Source organism: Cygnus olor, chromosome 2, assembly GCF_009769625.2.
Source record: "Cygnus olor isolate bCygOlo1 chromosome 2, bCygOlo1.pri.v2, whole genome shotgun sequence".
Lineage (NCBI taxonomy): Eukaryota > Metazoa > Chordata > Aves > Anseriformes > Anatidae > Cygnus > Cygnus olor.
In genome coordinates this window covers 18,721,046-18,744,956 of record NC_049170.1, presented here as the reverse complement: position 1 = coordinate 18,744,956, position 23,911 = coordinate 18,721,046, and the positions used below count along the sequence as shown (strand labels likewise).

Genomic DNA, 23,911 nt, shown 5'->3' with positions numbered 1-23,911 from the left:
GGCTAATGCCCTGCCACACGCTACCACCGACGTTATTTATTTCACAGGGGATCTAACCCCTGCATGAATCAAAACTGAAGGTGTTTTAGAAAGATGCAAGCTTTAACAGAAGCGTAATGACATCAGTACAGGAGGATAACTGAGTCCCTGCCGAGGCTGAAGGTTAGCTAATGGCAAGCCTTTACATAACATAAAGTGACTGTAGAACAAACTGTGACATGTACCATAGAGTTACTGCCGACTGATTCAGTGCACCGTAAACATCGCCACTGCTGTTCAATAAAAAAAAAAAAAATACTCATAACCTTTATATTTTGACTTTTCCCCTAAGTGTTTTGTCATATTTGTCTCCATTTTTAGTTTCCTTGACTAATCAGAGAACCCGTATCACGAAACTCCTTGCTGAGCATGTGGAAGGACACGTTCTGCTCAATCAGTGGAAATGACGGCGTATGAAACGCTGTGAAGCACGTAGAGCACACAAGCCAGAGGAGAAGCCACACAAAATAATTCTCTTTCAGTCTGCCACCTCGAGGATTACCAGTACCCCTTTGAGTATTTGTAACAAAGAGGTCAAAGTCTGCAGAAGTACTTCAACTTTTAATTCAAGAAAAGGATACGAATACCACTTTTTCCGCATTATTGTCTACGAAGTGACCCAAGAGACCAACCGTCAGAAAACAAGCCAGCGAGACCGCTGCATGGAGGCAGAGCATCCCTGGGGAAAGGGAAGATGCTGCTGGTCTGGGCTGCTCACGTGCCATGGGGAGCACAAGCACGCACCTGGTAAACTGCTGTAACTGGTGGTTTTCAGGGAGAGCTTTTCAGTGCAAAAACATTTATAGGAGGACTCTGAAAACTTCTAAAAAAAACACAGGAAACACAGCTCCAAATGTAGTTAGCTGGTATTAAGTCATTTGCTAGCTAAAACAGGGAGAAATTTGTGTCAAAGTATGTTTCTGTTACCATGCACCCAGAGATCAGGACCTACAAAGGGTGGGAGCCTCTGTACACAATGCAAGTGAACTGAAAAAATATTAATAATGTTCTTAAATTTACACTGAACAGGCTCAGTACCTACAGGTGCAGGCCTAACAATTTCAAAATAGGATTACACAGATGAGGAAGTGTGACAGAGGACACTGTCCATGTGTACTGTCTCCACACCATGCATGAGGAACTAAGGAACAAATAACCCAAGTTTCAAAGGATTTGAAGGAATTAACACCAAAAAAATGCAGAAAAGAAAGCAGAGATCTGTGTCATACCCTACTACAAAATGTCATACTACACTGACATATTACAAATTTATGATTGTTGTAGTATTTGTCCGTTTAGACTTGGATCTCCCGAACAGCCCTTCAGGATGAAACATAAGGTTTTAAAGTAACAACCTGAAAACTCACAACACAGGAGGGGGCACATTTTGAGAGTCTTAATTATAACCTAAATAAATCACAGAATTCTTCAGCTGGGAGTGAACCTCAGAAGGTCACCTAGCCCAATCTCCTCCTCTCCTCTAAGCAGGACTAACACTGAATTGAGACCATGTTCCTCAGGCGTTTTGTCCAGCTGGGCACTAAGTCTCCAAGGATGGAGATCCCACAACCTCCCTGGGAACTTGTTCCACTCGTCACCAAATGGTGAATGTTTTCTTCCCCCTTATACCCAGCTGAAACCTCCATGTCTTCAGACAAAGGGTAATAAACTCTTCCTTTAATCTCCTGGCTGTTCTCTTAGTGATGCAGGCCAGGCTGGCTTTAGCCTTCATCACCATCCAGGTGAACTCACATCTGGCTTCCCATCCACACGGAGCTCCAGGTCCTTTTCAGCAGAGCTGTTAAGCAGACAGTCTCCAGCCTGTACCAGGGCAGGAGGTTAGCCTGTCCCAGGGGCAGAACTTAACATTTGCTGTTAATGAATTGAGACATTCCTGTCCTATCATTCCTTTGCACAGAGTCCTTCCAAACAACAGCCCTACCCTAGAGCACATTGACTGCATCACTTTGTTCGGTGGCGTTTGCAGACGTGATGAGTGTATTACATCTCCTGTCTAGGTCACCAATAAAGATACCTAAAAAGATGGACTCTGAAGAATGCCACTTGTAAGCAGCATCCAGGTGGAGTATGAAATCTTAGCCACCATCCTTTACAACTGATAACTCAGTTTTCCGCATTGCGGACCAGATCAAAAGAATTGCTAAAGTCAAGACTGGTGGCACTTTTTGTTCTCCCCTCATTCCCAGATCTAGTCATCTCATCACAAAAGGCAATCAGGTTAGTCAAGCACCATTTCCCCTCGGTAAATCCACACTAATTATTCCCAAACACCTCCTTCATGTGCCCAGAAACAGGTTCCATGAGGACTGACTCCATGATTTTCCTGAGGATTGAAGTAAGGCTGGCTGACTACACTCCCTAGACTGTCCTTCTCATCCTTTTTCAAGATGGGTACAGAACATTCCCTTTTCCAATTTCTGGGGCACCTTGTGATCTGTCAAAGATGACAGACAGCATCCTTGCAGTGACATCAGCCAACTCACTCAAAAGCTTCAGATGCATTTTGTTGGGTCTGATGGACTTCCATGGGTTGAGTTGCACTGGGGCTGTGTTAAGAGTTCCCCATTTTCAAAGTTATGACTACCTTTTTTTTTTTTTTATATGAAAGAAAATGGTTTAGTTAACTGAATCATAAAAACATAAGCACAGAGCAAATTCATGAACTAGATTTAGCCTAGGGAAGCTAATCATCTTGGACTATCATCAACAGAGAAAGGTGGTTTCTCCCACCTGGGAATTCAAATTGCCTTATCTTTCTTCACTGGTGATAGAAAGTGACTGGAAAAGATTTACTTCCCAAGCCTAAAACCAGCTTTTGTATTTACCCTCCTTCAGACTTGGCAGTCTTGCATGCAGCATCTCATCATCTCAAAAGATTTTTAAAAAGGAACTGTATTATTTAGTAAGTATACTGTAGAGCACATTACCATTTACAACACTAATTTAATTAGAGACTTCATTATAAACTACGTGATTATACGGCTACAAACCTTAATTCAACAAGTACATAATTTACTGAAGACTATTATCTGATTTAAAGATCCAAATCATAAGAAGTTGGTAACTGAGCAGAAACATACACGCAATAGAGCTTTAAATTGTTTTTCATGTGAAGAACTTTGAGATAGATGGTGTGCATTTCCGTACACAAAAACGCTCAGCATACAATTTCCCAAACTCCCCACTGAAGAGGATAACAGTATTCTAATACCATGGGCTTTCTGAAAACCACACTGAAATCTTGGAGTAGGTACGTGCTTAAAGGTGCCTTGTAGTACTCCATGCAATTTTGGTTACTCATCAATCTCATGGAACTGCAACTCCGATTACTCTTTATAAATAACCTTCTGCAGAAGGCTAACTAAAGGGAGGTAGCTCGTGCTGCCTTCTGTCTCCAAAGCAAAGTGCTAAAACAGCCATTACAAACGTTATTTTTCTTCAAGGAAGGCATGGGCGTGAAGGCTTCCACACACTGGGCTGGCATTTATCTGACAATCATTACAAAATGTATTCTATCCATTTGCCTCTCTATTTCTTCAGTAATGCTCTCATAAACAACAGATTATTGCTTTTGGGGTGTAATTTAAAAATGATTCTTACGTAACAATTTTATTCGCTTATGGCACAAAAGAAGGCACAAAACTGATGTGCCATTAAAAGGCTGAAAAGCCCTTTTCCTTACTGAAGGACAGGCAGGACTCACCAGCGCTATGTACTGACCTCGCAGTACAACGCACATTAGAGGCGCTCCCTTACCTCCAGCCCTGTGCCACAGTTGTGATACCACAACACCATCACAATGCACGATGCTACCTAGCCCCAAAGCATTATTCTTAAATAAGGCACATGAAGGCTTTTCAGCCTGTGTCCAGTCCATCCTCTGTCCCTCTCCACTTAAACTTCCTCCAGCTCACTGTGTGCAGCAGTTCCCGCATGGTGCAGCCAAGGAACCAGATCTCTCCCCCGTGGCAGCAGGACACCAGGGGTCAGCAAAAGCTGTTTGGGCACTGGCACAACAGAGCACTGGAGGAGGGGACATGGCCTGCAAGGAAAATGCACCTGTAAGGAGACTGAAGGAATACAGAGGAGAGGACAGGAAGGTTAACAGAGGTTGGTAACAACACCTTCGTCCCCACACAGGCAACAGAAAGTTCTACCTCAGAGGCAACTTAACTCTGAGAAACTTCAAAAGAAGCTCAATTTAAGCTGAACACAGATGTACTAATATAGACCTACTGATTCACAAACTTTTTCTGAAAAGTCGGTCAGGAAGACAGTCAAATAAAAAGACCCAAGTACTCTATTTCATCTGCAAAGTGAGCAGGCCAGCAACTACCAATAAAAGAAAAATGAACTGTTCAATCAGAAATAAACCATATGGAACTAATTCTGCTATCACACGAAATAGCAGAAAGGACTAATATGTATATCCCACGGAAGCAGCTTCTTGTAACAGAGCTGGGAAGCTGAGCTGCTGCATCTTTTACTCTTCAAGCAGCAGCAAAAGTTGTAGCAGCTCAAGATTTGAAAGCCTGGAACTGGATTTGGAGAAGATGCACTATTGCCCGGACTCATCACGACTTGCCTTTTACAATCTCATTTTTCTGAGAACTGTTTAAGTTGGTTTTTTTTTGTTTGCTATTTTTTAAGTATTACCAACACTGACAGCACTGACTGCCTTTACAAAGAAGCATTTCACATATTTATTTTACGTAATTATCCTCTTGTAGCCAAATGAATATACTGGAGACATGTCTGCACGCTGTTCACATTCATTTCTGTAAGCTGCAGAAACACAGGACGGGATCAAGCCCCCTGAACCACCCAATCTAGTCCTCTGCTACTGTGATTATGTAAATAATGTTTATTACAGTGATGGAGTTTCACAAAAACAGAAAAAGGCTGGCCTAGATTATTCTTAATGCAAGCTTATCTATGACAATCTGTTTTTTATTTCAGCGTTGAGCAAAATGTATAGCTATCCTTCTCTACAAAGTAATTCTAAAGGTCCCTAATCACAGTATTATCCTGCCACATGATCAAAAATAAAGTACAATTCTGAATATACCTTTTTTTGGCCAAGAACCCTTATAGCATTCCTTTATTACCTGTAATTACTATTTTAAGTTCTAATGATACACTAAGGATGATTTCTACTTTGAAAATGTTACCCACTACATGTTTCCACTCAATTAAAACTCTTCTAAAAGTTATGAATGATTGTCTTAAAATTTTAGATTTGAATTAGAAGTGGACTTTCAAGTTACAGACACATTTTAATGGCACTTAAAACACTAATTTGTAGCTTTGTGTTTTGGTTGTTATATTTCAGAATATCACAATGATTTAAAAACTGCTCTTTGGATAAGAAACATGGAAATTTTCAGCCTGGAGCAACAGCAATTTGGCAGGCCACACTGTTAAAAACTGAAAGACGCAGAGGATTGATGCTTATCTTAGAAACATGGATGACATGTTGAAAACTGTGCCAATGCTATCGCTGAAATAATGGAAGCAAGAGTCCCTCAAAAACGAGCATCTGTCAGCTCTCACTTCAACTGCTACCACATTTATATTTTCAGTTTGGAATAGCTAGCCAGTAATTTGTAGGGAAAAAAACTAATTATCACAATGGCTGAAGATTTTTTGTATTCATCTTGACTACTAAGAGTTCTTGCTAAAATTATAGTTTCCTTAAAACATGCCACATCAACCATATGTGTTCAGCCACCATTTGCCCTTAAGGTATCCACACATTTCGGGCTGACAAGCAATAATCTCTGCTGCATAAATTTGAGGTTTTCGATTTCTCTCTGCTCAATGTGTGTCTCTTCTTACAAGGAAAAGAATATATTTCTTTATTACATGGGGAAAATATTCTTTTTTTTCCCTAACCTTTCTTTATTCCTTTCATAACCCTTCTTATAGTGCAAGTGTGTATGAACTCATTTTCCAGTTCCAACAATGTAACTGCATTCTGTTTGTATTTATGTGGTCTTCTTCTGAGCCTAAACATCCTGCAGAGAGGAGCACAGAGGCAGGGCAAAGAGATGACAAGTACGGCACCTATTTCACTGAAAAAGGCAGACAACTCGTTACTCTTTTCAGAAATATTTTGCATAGCTGTCTCAGCTTTCTCTGTAGGCACAAAGAAAGGTAAACCCTCTATAACCCTACTTTCAGCAATACCACCATATGTACAATAAAAATGACTGAAAAGTTCAACTAATGCTAGGCACTTTAGAACCTGAAATGTTTGTTCTAACCTAATCTTCTAATCCCTTGGTTTTTGTTTTTGTTTTTTGTTTTTTAAAGTAGAAGTATTTGGTAACAACAACAAAGAAGTAAAAAGAAAGTTGAGCAGCACTCACTGGAAGTCAGATTAATTTATCCTGCCTGTTAATCAGCAGCTACCCAAATATTTTTACCATGACAGAATTTTGTGGAAAAACATACACTAGTGCACAGAAAAAAAGTACCCACTTTTTGGTTTTGAAAACAACAACAAAAAATAAATGAAGACCAGGCTCTTAGAGCAAGGTAAAAGGCAAAAGTCTGTCTGTATGTTGATTACTTTATAAAGAAAGCTTTATAAATAGCGTTCAATGAAATCTTGTAAAGTTTCTGGCAAATCTTTGGTATCCAATACTGTGTATTGATTTAAATAGATCTTTACTGTAGTAAAAGAGTATGGACACATTCATGGAGCACATAGAAAACCACAACTGGCTCAGGAGCGCTGTGAAGTTGTAGATGGAGAGTGCAAAGTACCAACATGCAGCATCACACGTTTGTCCTGTCCTTTCCTAAGGCCTCTGGTTCCAGGCAGTCAGAGAGAGGACACTGATGTTATTTCTACAGCACTTCAGTTACCAAAGTCTGGTCAAATATTTTTATCTGGCTAATCTTCTCTCAGTTATTCACAAATTAATAGAGGAATTAAGTGACCTAAAAGCTTTCTAGGGTAAGGACGAACTAGATACTTTTGAAAATGGGACTGCACCTCTGAGGAAAAGTCTATGGGATGCTACTGTATGCCTGAAAAGTCTGTAATAGGACAACTGTAAACTTGTTTTATTTGAAAAATTTCACTCCAAGACGATGCTTACTTAGATTTAGGGTATTTTTAGATTTTAGATCTGCTTCGAGTAATTTTTCATGTGACATCTCACTACAAAACCTGTGCAGAAAAGGACATTCATGCAATAGCATTGGCCAAAGCATTAAACTGTGCTGGTGGACAAACACACTGGATCAGTTTAAGTACTGAAGCGACTTCTCCATTTCACTCGTAGGTCTAGTTAACCCAATCTGGGAGATGAATTATCTTTATGGCTTTCTGTGCTAGAATAAATAGTGTAAAAAGAAAAAAAATGGTTTCAAGCTGGCTGCAAGTCTCAGACATGCACACTAGATTATGTCTAAGAAACTATGACTATCTCTAAGAAATATATCAAAATAATTATATTCTGAATCAACTGCTCTAGTTACAAAAATGTTAAGTACTGTTTTAATTTCCATCCAAGTGCAGTTTGACACATCCAAAATTACTTTGTAGATCAGAAACATAGCATTTGGTGTTCTCTAGCAGAAAAATTACATACAAAGTACAAGTCTGAAAAATGTACACTAAACACCGCAATGCTAAAATAATCACTGATAGAGATAGTGGTATTTTTACTCCTCTAGAGAACAGGTGAGGCCGCTTCTAGGTAAAGGAATAACCTCTCATGAGACTAACCGGTACAGCTTGAAACAATAAGACAACATCTCAAGAACAGACCCTTTCTTTGGACCTGAAATAGAAACAGTAGCTTTCAAATAACAACACAACAATAGCCTGCATTTAGTAGCATGTTGAAAGCACCAAAGCTCGCAGTGCCAGGATGTATTTTTCTTTAAAACAGCGACTGCCCCAAGAACATGTGCTTGCCTGAAGAAGAGTTTGAGCACACGTCTAAATTTTTCAAATCAGTGTCTGTTACAAAATACATCAACCTACTGGCTTTGCTCTGAAGAGGCATTAACAAACGCAAACCTATATTTAATCTCCCTGCTTCAGTACAGCATTTTGTGAAAGGACTACACTGTCAAAAGACAATTCTTAGCACATCATCATAATCTCAGCAAGAAACTGCCGTAAGTGAGCTTGATGGGAAGTCTACTCAGCTTTCTGTCTGTGGCATCAAGGTACTTACAAAGAGATGCTCTCAGATGATCCTGTTGGTGGGCTAGTTCTCTAGAGCAGGTTGGTCACAAAACACTTGACGTGGAAGCCAACTACTCCTGGCTGAATTTCTACCAAATTCTAATCTGGACATACCCACTGATTTTAATGAGCAGGAAGTAATAACAAAAATAAACACCACAAAGCATTTAAAATACCAATAAAACGTAACCTTGGAAGGTATTTATTCCTCCCAAATTTACATGTGTATGCTACTCAAAAGATCTACTGTACAAATAACTTCAGGTAGTGCTTTTATGAAATTAAACATATCCAATAAAACCTAACACCACAAACAACATGTTGATATGAACATAAAGGAAGCAAAGAGGTTGCCAACACTAAGATATATCTTTATTCCAAGTAACATCCTCTCAAATTGCCAGATAGTAGTAGAAGAAAAAAATCCAAGCTGTTTTCCTTTGAAAGAGTTAATCTTTTAACTGAGTTTCAAAGTAGGTTTAGGGCTCTATCTGCCTGATAGGAGGTGGTGAAGCTTAAGCAAGTCTCCTAACAAGTGAAGCTGTAATTAAGCATAATGATAGTGGAACGAGCAAACTGAGAATCAGGCATATTAATTCTAGCTTCCTAAGAAGCCCAGCCTTAGCGGCACTTGACACTGCTCCTTGCCGGATAGGGTTATTTCACCCTGAGTTGCAGGAGCTGCGGTGGAAGTTCCCCCTTAGCACCTGCACCAGCACAAGAACAGCTCAGGAAGACGGTGATGAGCAGCGCGGTGGCTCTAGCAGCACCACGTTAGTCTTTGACAAGGGCTGAGGAGGTTTCAGTCCAAGAGGGTAAGGAGCACATAAGAATTCACAAAATCTCGTGTGGTATTATGCCAGAAGTCTGCAATGGAGAGTTACAACTTTGCTTCTTCTGAACTGCTCAGCCACTACTGGAATGAAACCCAACTGCCATGTTTAAAGCTCCTTTGAACTTTGTCACATTTCTCTAAAACCTGGAAGCAAGCCATGGGTAAGAAGAGTTCATTGCAAGTCTTTATTTGAATCAAGCCCAACCTTTTCAGCACAATCTCCTACCATAAAATAGATTGATTTGATTTTCACACGATATTTAAATTGTGCGGGGTTAGAAAACTCCCAGCGAGCACAAATACTGGGCACCACTTTATCCAATGTCTAACATTGATTTTAGGCAAATTATTTTAGAAAACACTTGCAAAGACGAGCTACATGCCTGACAGACTTACGCTAATCCTGGAAGGAAGACAAATGGAGTCCAAAGAAGCATCCAAAACTACTGGACACCGATACATCCAGTAATCAAAATTACTGCACACCTCCTATTCAAAAAGGAAGGCCCAATCTGAAAACCATCTGCTAGCTGTTTAAGAAAGCATTTTGGTTAAGTGTTAACAACATTCTGTCAAAAGAACAGAATATTGCATCTCATTGCAGATTTCTATCCTTCAGTGCTCACAAAGCTCCTTCACTGTTTTGCTCATTTACTTCAATCTGGTGCAGATATCAGACATAATTCTAGGGAAAAAAAACATTGCTGCAGATCCAAAGGAGATGACAACTCTGCTAAGACAGTAAAACTAACTCCCTTTAACAGCTTTTCTTATGCTTTTTATGGATTAGGTTTTCACATATGTAAGTTTGAGAAGCAAAATTCAGTATTTTTTAAATACTTGTTATACGAAATTCAAGAAAAAAGATCAACCTATGTAGAACATTGTCTGCAGAGATCTAACCTCCAAAGGATTAAACAAGCCAAAACAACAATGAAAAAAAAAAGCAGAAAAAGACCAAAACTGAGTACTTAAGTAGAACACAAACTCACTCTGCCACTACAGATGTCTCCATTCCTCACACACCCCAAACTATTTCCCTGATCATTTCGCTCCTACTTAGAATCCCTCCATAGCTCTAAGATAACTTTGAAGAAAAGAGGACAAGTGCTCAGCCCCCACGCTTTAAGCTCCGCAAAATTCCAACCCTTTTTATGTCACAACCCACAGGTGAATCTTTGCATCTTCTCATATTCTGCCTACATAAATCTTTTAACTCATAACCGCTTTAGCTTATTTACTTGCAAATTAACCTAATTTTGTTGATATCCTTTCACCTGAAACAGCTTTCCTGTAAATACATATCTGTTTCAGAAAGCCTTCACCTTATCTATTCGCCTATCCTGAAATCCAGTTTTCCCCACAGATTACCATTACATCTGTATTCTCTCTTTACTGGATTGTACATTTTCTATTATACAGGTAAGAATGTTTTCAAAGGTACTGCAACTGCTAGCTGTCCACACAAATAACATCAGAGGATTATGTGGAGCGCTAACCAGAGTTATGTAACGAAGACTTCTCTAGGGGCTGGGGAATATTCTAGAGAAATTAAATCACTCTAGACCTTTTCACACTGATACTCCAGGGCTCCAAACAAGATATTTTTTTCTCCTCCACTGAAAAATATTTTTAGTTTTAACCATACTAATATTATGCTGGATGAAAAAAGAACCCCCATATCCCTCAACCCCAGGATTTACAGGAGCAGCAGTCAGCTACCTGGCGTGGCGCTCTCCATCATGTTAAACAGAGAAAGGTGAGAGGAATGCTGTAACAGTTTAACTCACCGATAAATGGAATAGAAGCCAAGGAGTCGCTAGGTGGGCTGGAACCTGATGCTTTCCTTTCTTCTATCCGTTTTATGTGGACTTCTCTCCGAGCATCATTAGGTAGCCAACAGGTGGTGTCCGAGGCAGCCTCCTGGTCATTTACAGCAAGAATGTAGGACTGATGCCTCAAAGGCTGGGACGTTTGGTGGCCAGAGGGTGATTTGTCCCGCATGACAACTGTGTCTTTGTCATTGTCCTGAACATCTGCTTGCAGAATTTCAGGCTCGTGGACATCCTCCCTTCCAAAATCGCGACTCTTCTGTCTGACGGAAACATCTATGTTATCAGAGGTAGTTGAGCTCTCACTTGTTTGTTGAACAAGTTTGGCAGAAGCTGGAGACAAAGAGGAGGGCTGGATGGTTTTGCCAGTTTCTGTTTTGTGATCTGGGGCACCTTCTGCTCGGATCCTTGACTGCTGGTTTAACAAACCACTCTGATGCATGTGATTTACTGTTCTTTGGTCTTTGCTGGCAACAACATCCAGGCTCTGGTTAAGGGGAAACGATGGTTTTGCTGCATAGGAAGCCGAGCTCTTCACAGAGTTACTTTTCAAACTTCTGGTTGAGAGAGATGGCCTCTCTTGTGAAACAGCTGCAGGCTTTGAAATTCCCCCGGGAGTCTGTAAATCTCGAGAAGGCTGCAACATTTTTATATCTGGTGGAACTTTCTGAAAATGAGAACCAGACAGAGAAGCTCTGCTACCTATTCTCCTGCTGTCTGAAATATAACCACTTGGAGCCACAGAAAAATTTTGACCTCGAAGGGACATATGAAATGCATGTTGTCTAGATCTCTCATAAATACCTCGCCGATCGTCTTGTTCAGTAAACCCTGTCCACTTGTAAGTCTTTCTCCTATCTCCGTTTGTATCTGCAATCTGATTCTCAGAACGAAAGTTTTCTAGCACTTCACCCTGTTTGCTGAGATAATCCCATGAGCGAGCCCTGTGATTCCTAGCACTAATTGAAGGTGAAGTTAGCGTATCTTGTGAAGCACTTCGTGGCCACTCTTTCATCAACACGGGATCTTCAAGTCTCTCCTGGGACACACTTCGCTGCCGGATCTGCACAGACTGGGGAACCCTGTCATGAGAGGTGCTCCTGCGCCGTACCTGTGAAGCGGTGCGATTTGGCACCACTTGATTATAATCAGTCGTATTCTGAGAAGCTGCTCTTAAACTATCCAGCCTTTCCTGTATTGTTCGGGAGCCATACATGTGCATGCGCCTGTTATCGATGTACTCTTTGTAGGTTTTGTAGGTCTTCCAGTCTATATGCTGGTGGGAGGTTGGAGAACTGTAATGATTAGTAGAGGCAGGGGGCGAGTCTGTGGCTTGACCAGGAGGTCTAGTGCTTGGGATTCCTTCTGGACATACTACGTAATTTGAAGCCTTACTCATCGTTCCAGTTGGATCAACTGGCCTCGTTATTGGAGTCTGAGGAAGTACAATGGCAGTGGACACTGAAGAAGATGGTGATGTGGTCCGTGCTTTTAGAGCGGTTTGATCTTTCAAGCCATATCTTATTTCCTCTGTCCTGTGAGACGGACCAGCATGATTATTTCTACAAGATGGCAAGTCTACAGCCTTCTCAGAAGGCACAATAACAGTCCGTACAGTTTCATTGCAAACGCACACAGCTGTATTTGATTTTGCAATGTCTGTTGGTGATGGAGGCACTTGTATTTCCATTCTGTAGGCCCTCTCTGGCTGTGTCAATGCCCGTACTGGTCTACTGACTTGCTGCTTCCCCAGCGAGAAATCCGAAGGTAGCTTGTCACCAGCTTGTGCCATAACAGAAGTGGTGGATGTCAGGCGTGGGTAACATATTGGTGGTGGTTCGGGTATGTTGTGGGCATTACCACTGTAAGCTTCGTTGCCTTTCAGGTAGGCATCTTGGGAATATGCCTGTGGACAGAAGATTAAGTGAGCATTAAGTAGTAAAGGAGATGGAAGAGTTCACAATCTAGCATTTGCACAATCAAACTTCAAGAGATGGAACACAAGTTTGAAATCCACAGTATATGTAATTTTAGATAAAATGTTAGTTTAAAAGGTAAAAAATAGCATTCCATCCTCTTAGTGAGCAGAAACAGAACAAGCAAAATCATTAAATACATCCTCTCCCCCAGCAATTCAATAGCTGAACTGGTGACCAATGCTAGGAAATAGTGCAGGTAGAGCACTGAGGCAGGTTTGCCAAGATCCATGAGCAGAAAACAGTATTTTTCTCCACCTTTATTTTTGCTTTCTGTCGTGACGCTTTAAATACCCTCCCCATTTAGGCTTTGCATTGCTGGGATTCAGAATATGACAGCAATTGACAGGTTAAAATGGTGCATAATAAATTCAACTAGCACTAGAAAATTCTCCATTCACTTAATGTATAAAAGAACTCCATTTACTTCACACAGTACATGTGAGAAGTACACACAAACGTACAGACATACACTCCTCTCTCTAAGATGTCTTCTACATAACAGCTACTGTTCCTAAACATAACACAAATCAATTGAAGCAGTACTATCTGTTGTGAGCCAACACCCTATAAGTAATCTTACATTTTAAAGCAGACAGCCAGTACATGGTACACAAATTTTACTGCAAAAATATGAATAATATGCATCATTTATCTTCAAGGTACAAAAGGTATGAAAATCTACAAATATCTACTGCTGTCTACACAATATTAGAACACAAATTAAAATTTCAAATTCATTTTCTTAGTGCATTTATTTGCATCTTTATGCTTGAGCCTGACTCCTGAGGAAAAAAAAAAGGTGATATATTACACTTAGCGTGTTTCAGTAGCCTCCTTTTAGAAAAGCAACACTTATCATTGTGAAATTAACAGAGCATACAAAAAAAAAAGTCAGTGAGAAGCGCGCACAGCATACCTAAATGATAGCCTATTATTTCAAAACTTTAGCATGACTTTATTCAGTTTAAACACAATGAAATAAAGAGCCAACGCAGAGCCTGCCAATGCAACTGAAGATTAAAATGATTTCTCAGGGCTTTTACACATTTAGGTGTGGTACCGTATCACAGCATTTCCTCTCCAAACCATAACATGCTCAATTCCAGAGTATCAACGTGTCCTGTCTTAATACTAGACAGGTTACAAAAGCCCGAGCGCAGCCATAAAATTAATACAGAGCAAAGTACAGAGGCGGGCGAGGCATTTAAGTACTGCTGCAATAAACGTTATACTAAGCATTAGTGAACTGCAAAATATTAAAGCACACTGACCAAGTCACAGGCACAAACCACAAATTAAGAGATTAGCATTACAAAGAAAATTCACCTCAGACTATCTAGCTCATTTCCAACAAACTTGCTATTTCATACTCTTGCTTCTCGCAAATCACTTGAGAAAAGCATGCCTTACAAAAATAATCAGAAATGGCTACTGTGCATTTCTTACCAGTGCTGTGACATCCTTTGAAAACTGCAGCTGGCAGAAAACAGGAAAACATAGTAAAAGCTGCTTACAGACGTAAAGACAGAATTATGTTGTCATATTGATGTTGGATACAGCAAGCTAAAAATACAACTACACTGATTTCACTGGAAGGTACCAACAGAGGTAAAGGGCAGTAGAGCAGAAAAAATAACTTCAGCCTCCTTCTGAGCATGTCCATCTCAGGCTTTTTTCTGCTGCTTGCATTTATCCCCTACCCTTACAGAAAACAAAATACATTTGTGCCATTTTGCCTTGGTGCATCCCCACAGCTGCCTGCAGAGAGCTCCGCTTCTATACAACACGACTTCCCTTCCACTACAGCGACATTACTGTCTCTCATTTCCCCTGGGCTGCTACCATCCCTGCTTCCTGGTGACGAAACAACGGCTTTATTATGCCTTTAAACCAGCACACCCCTTCCCCACATATATCTGAACATGACCACAAGCTGTCAGCTGACTGCAGCTGCTTTCATACTGTACAGCTGAAATTGGAGGAATGATGCTGCAGAAACACTCCACTCATGTGATTTATTCCCCCCTCCCGATCCGTAGTAAAAAAAAAAAAAAAAAAAAGAAGCCAGATTACTACTGTATGTGGCACATTTAATGGAGGGAAGGAACGTACAAAGATAAATATTTCTAAATTTCTGAATCTTCAAACAAATGGTTATATTTAAGAGCTCGATATGGTGTAAGAATAAGAAAAAAAACTGAAAAAATGCCAAAGACCTGGAAAACAGATGGAGTAAGAAACTACTAGCATGCAAGACAAAACCAACCCCCCATCCAAATCAGAAAACAATTACTACTTTATAGAGCTGATAAAACAGTTTCAAACGTGGGATAGACATGTTACACCAAGATAAAACACACTGAGCTTATGCTTTTGTAAAACACGCCCACGACAGACGATGCTTCATTGACTTTGACAGCAGAAAGGCGAAATTCCAAAGCTGGTGTGATCAGATCATAGCTGAGGACTACAAATGAGTATAAAAATCAATTCCTACCTAGGTCTTGACAAAAATCAATCACAGATATTAAAACATCATCTTCAGAGGACAGCATTCTCACAGGGTCCAAAATAAAACTAGCTAGATCCACCCCCCCCCCCCCGCCCCTTTCTGCCCCAATAAAGAGCAAGTTTTCATGACTGCAGGTATATTGAAAATATAGTGTTATTAGAAATAAAATGTTTCAATGTTGGAAAGTATACTTCTTCTTTCAATCCCATTCCACCCAATTTCCAAGGAATCATTAAAACAAAGCTAAACTTTCTTCCAAGGAAGACAGAAGTTCATAAAGGGCTGTGACATTTCCATAAAGGGATATTTAACCCATGTGTCATAATCCTCACTAAGGACCAAAAGAGAAATTTTGCAACTTATAAAGAAATGCAAAACATCAGAAATGATTTCTGTTCAAATAATATCAAGCTGAATGATGCATTATCAGCCTTTTTCTTACAAAATATTTTAACTACTTTAACGAGAAAATGCTTTTTTTTTTTGTTAATTACAGTAAAAATGTGGAGTACATCAACATACTTCTTAGCATTTGCACACTATTTAGATACTTAGCATATTTTGCAGCTATATGTATAGTTATACTACATTAATTTAAGTTATTGCAATAGAAAACTTAGTATAAAAGAGTATTTAAGTATGACTTAAATTTAAGCATTTAAAAAAATAAATAAATAAAAAGAAAAACCCAAACAGCCTTCCACCTTGAAATACATTCATAAAATTCAGATTAGTGACATTCCCACTTCAGACACCTACCAAGCTCCTCAAATTCCTACAGGAGCTAAGTACTCTGCAGTTAACCAGAAGTTCCACTGTGATCCAAAAATCAGTCTTGAAACGTTAAGCTCTTTCCCATCTTCTCAAAAACAACCACAAAACAAGAGAACAGAAAACCTGAAATTATGGCAAGCTTACCATACAAACACAATGATTTAGTGTGACATTATCAGCTCTGACGGATAACAGCTCTGCAACCATTTCTAGAAGAAAATTGCTCTTACAGTAAGAATTTAGTGTGCTTCCAGTTACTGGGTACAATTTCTCTCCCACCTTGCAATCTGCTTTTGTTTGCATCAAGCTTGCAAACTCCTAAGCCTAAGAATGGATTTCTTACTGTGAATTTGTATAGGCATAACCAGTTAAAACCCAAACATGCTAAAGTAACACATTCATGCCTTATGCAGAACAAATTATTTTAAGCAAATAAAACATTCCACGTGACATTAACCCCCCCCAAAATTCAAGGGAAGGCTTTTGCTCACATTCATTATTTCCCACTTGATTTTATGCCATGTGATGTCAGAATAATGACAGTCCCTGTACAAGGATTCTTCCTCCTAGCAACAACCATGGCAAATCCCTAGACTTTCAAGAGCCTGAGACAACCTTGTCCTATATCCACTAGTCCAAACCCATAAAAGCACGTACGCATACATACACTCAACGATAAAAGGATGAATTAACAGACTCACTTCAACAGAATTCCTCGCAAACTTGGAGATAAGCATTTTGATGAATTAGACATCAATGCATCCAGCAGCTTGGAAGGCTGAGCTTGGGGTGTTCTTCCCTCCTTCTGCAACCAGTTCTGCTTTACATTAAGGTTCTTTACTACTTCCTAAATTCTTTTCCGCAGTCCTAATTTACTCAGATTTAGCACAAACAGGAGCAGAACACCAGAAAAGGTTTTCAGCTGTCCGAAAATGAAACATTTTCCACTTATAGCTTACTCTAGCAATGTCTGTAGTACAGCTCAAGTGGCTTCACTTCATTCTGACACCCAACACACACTACAGTCAGGTAACATTTAATTCAAAAACCAGAAAACCATACACTCTGTGAGAGACTTTCTTGTAAATATAGCCTAAACTAGGGTTAGGGGGTATGAAGAAAATCGTATTTTCTAACAGATACACTGTTAAAATAACAAAGTTTAAGTCTCTTCTCCTTTAGGTCAGTGTGTCTTCACACCACACCCCTCCAATTGCATTTGCTGCCAGAGCTTTAGTATTAACCTTCATATGCGTTAATGGCTGCGTCAGTACAAAATCTGAAAGTAAACAAATGCTGCTTATGAAAACATGGCTATTTATTACAAACCAACCAACCAGAAATATTTCAGTTTCCCAGTGAAATAGCCATGTTGCTCCACTAGGTCTGATGTAACTGGATGGTCTCAGGAAAAACGAGACAATTGGTAAAGTTGACTGAAGCCAGGCCTGTCGTCATCAGCAGCTTATGAAACTCTAGAATAAATTTCCTTACACAAGCCTTTTTTTTCCTCCTCTCTTATTTTTAATGCAGGTGCGTCACTGGCAATTTCATAGTAAGTACAAGGGCTTGAGAGCTGGCAAACTCCACAAAAACTTTGAGTATCAGAAACAACAAAGAAACGATCTCTTCTTTTCTGCCTAGATTTGCCAGTATACTGAAAAATTTCAAGTCACAAGGTTTGTACCTGACTAGAAATAAGAAGGGAAAAAACAGAAGGAAAAAAGATGTGCTTCATTTGTCCTTCAGGCACTCTGAGTCATTCCCGTCTAGATTTTTTTGTCCCCCAACTACCCACAGCAAGGAATATTTCTGTTTAAATTTGGATCGATTTTGAGCTATCAATACACATCTTCAGTGGTCCATAACTTTAATTCAAAGGAAAGATTAAGATGTTAATTAAAAGACAGGCAAGAAGGAACTAAATTAAGGAAGAGTACAAGATGTAGTTCTCCTCTCTCCCTGTCGCAAAAAGATACATACATAGTTATTAACAGCCCTCCTTTATTTTACTTTTAGCATTATTAATAGAATATCCAATGACATCTTGTGGTAAATGAAACTACAGAGGTCTTTCTGAAACTCTAGGGCAGGTTTTAACAGATTCATAGACTAGTCAGACGTAATGGTGACAACTAGGAGTATAAGGCATCAATCCAGATTCACTTCTGCTACTTCTGGGGGGCACTTCCAATGAAGATTTTTTTTTCTTTTTAATTATTTGAAATGAAACTGTTGGAGATGGGCTGAAGGTTAGGAAAGATGGATTTCCGAGTAGGTAGCTGGAGAGGGAAATGCCAGAAAATGAAACAGGAAAAATCAGGGTTTGTTACATATAGTGCGTGTTGTTTTTCATTTATATAAATGTGTGTATACACACAAAAGAGAGACATTTACATATATTTACATATATGCACAACTATTTACATATTAAGAAGCACTAGTTATAACATCAGCAAGCCATACTAAAAATAACTTTCCAAATATACAGCTCCAATTTATACAATAGATCATATTAAAGATGCAATTTTAAAAGAGCAGTATTTTAAGTGCCTGACACTTGAAAATTCAGTGCCTTGTAAGCTACATCTTTCTCTACTTACACAAGGAACAATGAGCAACCACGCCAATTCCAACATGAACATACCTCAGAAAATTGGTTCAAAAATCCTATATGTTAAGGACACCCCAGCACAAAGCTTATAGACAAGAGCCGTAACTAAGATAACTAAGGCTAAACTCTAACTGGGCTCAGCAATTTCAGGTTTCCCTCTATGGGGAGTACATTTACATTGGTCCTTTGTGTCACAAAGTTTTTGAATGACTGAAGAATGTCATAACTTGACCATTTTTTAGTATTAAATTTGTCATCCAGGAGGCTATAAACCAGCAATAATTCTATTAAATGAACTCAAGAAATGGAATTATTTGCAGTCCACCTAAATGTGTCATCCTGCCTGTATGAAATCAGTGGTACTAATGCATATGAGATGGATAATTTCTCTCAAAAAACAGCTGCCAATGCTACATAACTTTTTCATAGGGAGACCAACTAGAAATGCAGATTATAATACAACAGTAATCCTCCTCCTTGTGGTCTCAATATGGTTACACACCAGCTACAAGCTTTCTTTACACAAAACCTGTAGTGGCGAGACATGAAAGATTGCTATTTAAAAGATGTCTGATAACCGCAGACTGACATTAATTATGAAACAGCTGAAATCTACAGCAAGAGAGGAATTCTCTGTGGGCCTTTTGGCAATAGGGAAGTATCCCGGCCTACTCTGAAATTTGCAATTCGGGCACTGTTGCCCTTTACAGGTTTTTTCTTTAGAAGTAAAGGCTATCAGTATATCCATCCGAGCCCTCCTTCTGCCATCTCCTTTTGGCAAGCTAAGTGACAAACTGCATTTATTTTCCAGCTGTCCACATTCTGCTTGTGCTTGATAAAAAACACCTCTCCACTTTGTTTCCAAACTTCACTGTTTAAAAAGCATATTAACAGTTTCAGATTTTCATATAATAGAACAGAATGACAGCTTCCATAGAATTTTCCAGTGTCTCAACTGACATTGTTTCGCATGTGTTCAAAATGTGCACTTCTGTATCTATTACATAAAATGGAAACCGTTCAAAAAACATCTTTCCAAAGAAAAAATTGGCATCACATAACTCAGCTCCAGTCCTAATTAATTCAGTTCTCTCAGCAGAAATGGAGAAATTTGTTCTGCAATCTACAAAACTAACAAACCACCATTTGTTACAGCTTCTGACCGTCACTTCCTATTGCTTTTCCCCCTCCTACGCCCTTTCATTCACAGCCTCCACCAACCCATCTCCTCTCTGCAAAGGCAGTCCTGGCCCCAACACCTCCACTCCTGATTTCCCTCTTCCATCCAACAGCACTCCCAGCTGCCCTACAAACTGTGCAGAAGGTCCCCAGTCATGACGCGCTCCTTGGCAGTAAGACAGGTGTTTGTACAACAGGCTGATTTAGTCAGGGACAGGACAAACAGAGCAGCTAATAGGAGCCTTCAGCCTTGTACAAAAATGCTTCATCTCCCTAGCTGCTAATGACTAGGTTTCAACCCAATGTTCTGGTCAATGAGTCTAGCATCAACAGGGATATAAGCAGGAGAAAGAATAGGGAGTGACAACTAAAAATATTACTGTGATTGTTTTATTCCCTTAACAAACAAGTCTAAAATAAGGTATTTCTGAACGTTTTCATTGAGTCTCTGATACACCGTGCTGGGTTCTCATCCTCTATTTTATGTTCTTTGCTCAGTTCAGTGTTTTAACTAAGATGACACCCATGCCAGCCTGTAGCACGGCAGCCTGAGGATGTGCACACCATTAGAGGAGCCACAGACACCACTCAGACAGCACAGCTTATTTGAAGTAGCCACTGTAACAGTTTATGTGCCACATTTTGGCAGGTAAGTAGTGACTATCCTATGAAGTTCAGTAACTGAGTCATAGCTTCACAAGAAATATTGTAGAAATTCAAGTGGCTACACATCAAATGCTTAAAAAAAATGAATGGAAATGGGAAAAAATCTTTTATTTCAATGTAAATACCAAAAGACTACACACATATGAGATGTAAGATTGTATTACACCTTGATAGGCTTATAACTAAATGAAAATCCAGTATTCCCTCTTTACAAAAAAAAAAAAAAAAAAAAAGCTGCATTGCCTCTGTGAAGTCCATTTCTTTAAAAAACTAGTTTTCTATCCCAAATCATTCTCAAGCTACATGTTACTGTCGAAATTTATGGGCTAAGAGATTAAAAGAGTTAATTTTACATGACATGACAGGACAAGGTCTCAGATTAAAATACCTTACCTGTTACAAATATATTTAGTTACAAGCCCACTTGGGAAGAATCACCCCCTGGGATGTACACCAAGTTAAAATAAAGCTTTAGTAAATAAAATATGGAACTCTATTTTATGTTCATAATCACTGTATTTAGATCTGTTTTTCATGTAATTGAAGTCCAAAAACTAGAAGCTATAGCTATGGTTTATCTTAAAAAGTTTCCTGACTCCTTTTCCACTGCTAATTAACACAAACTTACTTCCGAGCACTTTTTTTGCTTCTTCCCTTTTATCATACCTGCTATTTCTGCATTTCCATCATCTTTGTGACCTGTATTTTCAGCCATTCTTTGTTTTGCCTACAAAGTTAAAGCATTTGCTCCCTCCTCTCACCTCTCCTTTCAGTGTCCTTATCGGTTCACCTGAGTTGCCCATGTACACTTACCTTAAATATTCATACATACAAACAGAATTTAAAAGTTGGATGACCCAATATGAGTATTTTAGTAGATATCCTGAACACCACGGCTAGAACACCAGTGCTCCTCCTACTCTTTCCTTCAGTTTTCTCATTCCAGAGTAACCTGAAAGCCTAAAGGCACAGATCTGGAAGCTAGAGATAACTAAGATGGTCCTCTTCATTAAGTTTGCAAAGGTAATCTGCCAAATTCAGCTGCAAGGTTAGACACCTGTGCTCAAATTCTGAAACTCTTCAAGCCAAAAGTAAAGCCGTGTAGAAATTCTTTTATATATAAATATATTTGTTTCTTTACACAGAATAAGCCGAATCACCCAAGTACCAATCAGAAGTGATTTCTGGAGATCATGCAGTTCAATCTACCATTCATAGCTGAACTACCACCAACACCCTTGTCAGCCACTGCTTTGTCTAGCTGTCTCTCAAACTTCCACAGATGGCGATGCCATCTGCGCTGATTCCAGTGCTATACGACCCTTTCAGAAAAAAAAAAAAAAAAAGCATAAAGTGCTACTGTATCACACTTCCTGATGCCTAATTGAACCTTCCAAGCGACTGCTTATGGCTGTCCTCTACTGTGAACAGTTTGTCTCCATCCTCTTGGCAATTGCTCTCTAATTGTGGACTGCTGTTACTTTACCCTTTAGCCACCTCTTTACCAGACTAAATCGGAGCTCCTGAACCTCTCCTTGTAGGCTGCGTGTTCCAGGACCCTGACCGTCCCTCTAGCTCTCTTCTGGACCTTCTCCAGTTCCTTCCCATCCTTCTCGAAGTATGCATAAAATTCCAGGTACAGCTTTGTCAGCGTGTCAGGTGGTGGAGTGTAACAGCTTCCTCTACCTGCTGGCTGAGCTGCACACAAGAGCAATAGTGACTCACGGACCCTGGTGCCCACTGCAACCCCTGCCTTGTTTTCAGCAGGACTCTTATTCTGCCAGTTGCTTCCACAGTGACACAGGGTGGTTGTTATGCCTGACTCGCAGAGTTTTCATGTTCCTCGTTTAATATCACGAGCTATCTGCTGCTCCAATTCTCAGGAATACCGAAGTCCATCCACACTGAGACTTCGTCATTCATCCTGTCAGCTACTCCCTTCTGCGTCATCCACACACCTGCTCGGTCACCAACCAGGTCATTGCTGAACAACACTGGCCCCAGCACAGACTGCTAGGGTAATCTTCTCATTACTACATATAAACTACTGTCAAGCCATTGATTCCCACTCTTACCCCACCTTGTAATCCATATAGTCACTCCATACCCTCTCTTAGCTCCCCAAAGAACTAAGTATCATGCTTTTGATACCGTCTCTTACTAAAGTCAAGGCAGAGGCAGGAAAAGACAAGACATTAGGTCTTTGTATCAGCTATCTGTTTAAGCTAAGTACTCTTAGCTAAGCACTCTTCCAGCCCCTCCTCTTCAGTCACTGGACCTACATTTTCCCGGAGACTCCCACAACTAGAATATTTGCAAAACAGTGTCTGGTTACCCTTTATAACCCCTGTTTGATTAAGCCCCAGCTGGTCTTTGTCCTCAGATATCTCCACAATGTTTTTACACTCCTCCTTTGTTCCTTCCTTCCTTTTCAGGTGTGCTCCCTTTTCTTCCCTTTAGTTCATAAGAAGCAATTTGTTTACATAAGCAGTCTTCCACTGAAATTCCTGAATTTCCACACAAGATGGCTCTTTCCTGGGCTTGTAAGTCTTATTTAGAAGTCCTTGAAATGCAAAAGAATTCCTAGGAAAATATGCATTTTAAATACATCACTGAATTTTAATTATTTCTTTTTCCATCTGGTAAATAATCCCTTACCGATATTCTAAAGCAAGAAAAGTCCAATTCAAAATATAAGTATTCCATTTCAGGTTGTTTATTTTAAACTTATTAATAGTTTACGTGATCAAAATACAAAATTAAATGTTTCAAAGTTATCAAAAAAGATCATTTTAAGTAAAATGATCTCAAATTTGGGAAGGTGCTTGAAAAATTTAGTTGGCAAGCATAATTTTTTGCCATGGCCATATCCTTTCCACCAATCCCCGAAGTGACATTTCCAAGATCAGGTCAATGAATGAATGTGACTGACACTGACTTCACTAATGACAGGATTTCACATGCAACTCCCCTCTAAGTAAGGAGTGCCACAGAGGGCAGTGACACCTGGACTGCAACACTTCACTGTTGATATTGATGAATGGATTTGAAGCCCCGTTTTCAGGAAATTCAATACCTCAACAGGTTCAGACATACACAGACATTTCTGAAGACCAAATTCAAGGTTTATAAATAGTGACCTAAAGGCAGGAACAAGCAACTGTGCTCTTTATGTAGCTAACCCAGCAATAAGTCATTAACACACCAAGCAGACTGCTGAGTACTACAAAACCTACCACACCCAGCATCAT

General features: G+C 39.6%; 1 protein-coding gene across 7 annotated transcripts in view; it reads right to left on the bottom strand.

Moving 5' to 3' along the window:
• ARHGAP21 (Rho GTPase activating protein 21) overlaps positions 1–23,911 on the bottom strand; it is a 124,198-nt gene that overhangs the window by 18,192 nt on the left and 82,095 nt on the right. For 4 of the 7 annotated variants that reach the window (XM_040546290.1, XM_040546293.1, XM_040546289.1 and 1 more), the window contains exon 7: positions 10,895–12,842. In XM_040546290.1, coding sequence (XP_040402224.1) covers positions 10,895–12,842 — 1,948 coding nt within the window. Of the gene's footprint in view, positions 1–10,894; positions 12,843–14,361; positions 14,392–23,911 lie in introns of all 7 variants that reach the window. The other 3 variants (XM_040546288.1, XM_040546291.1, XM_040546287.1) reach the window with 1 other exon arrangement.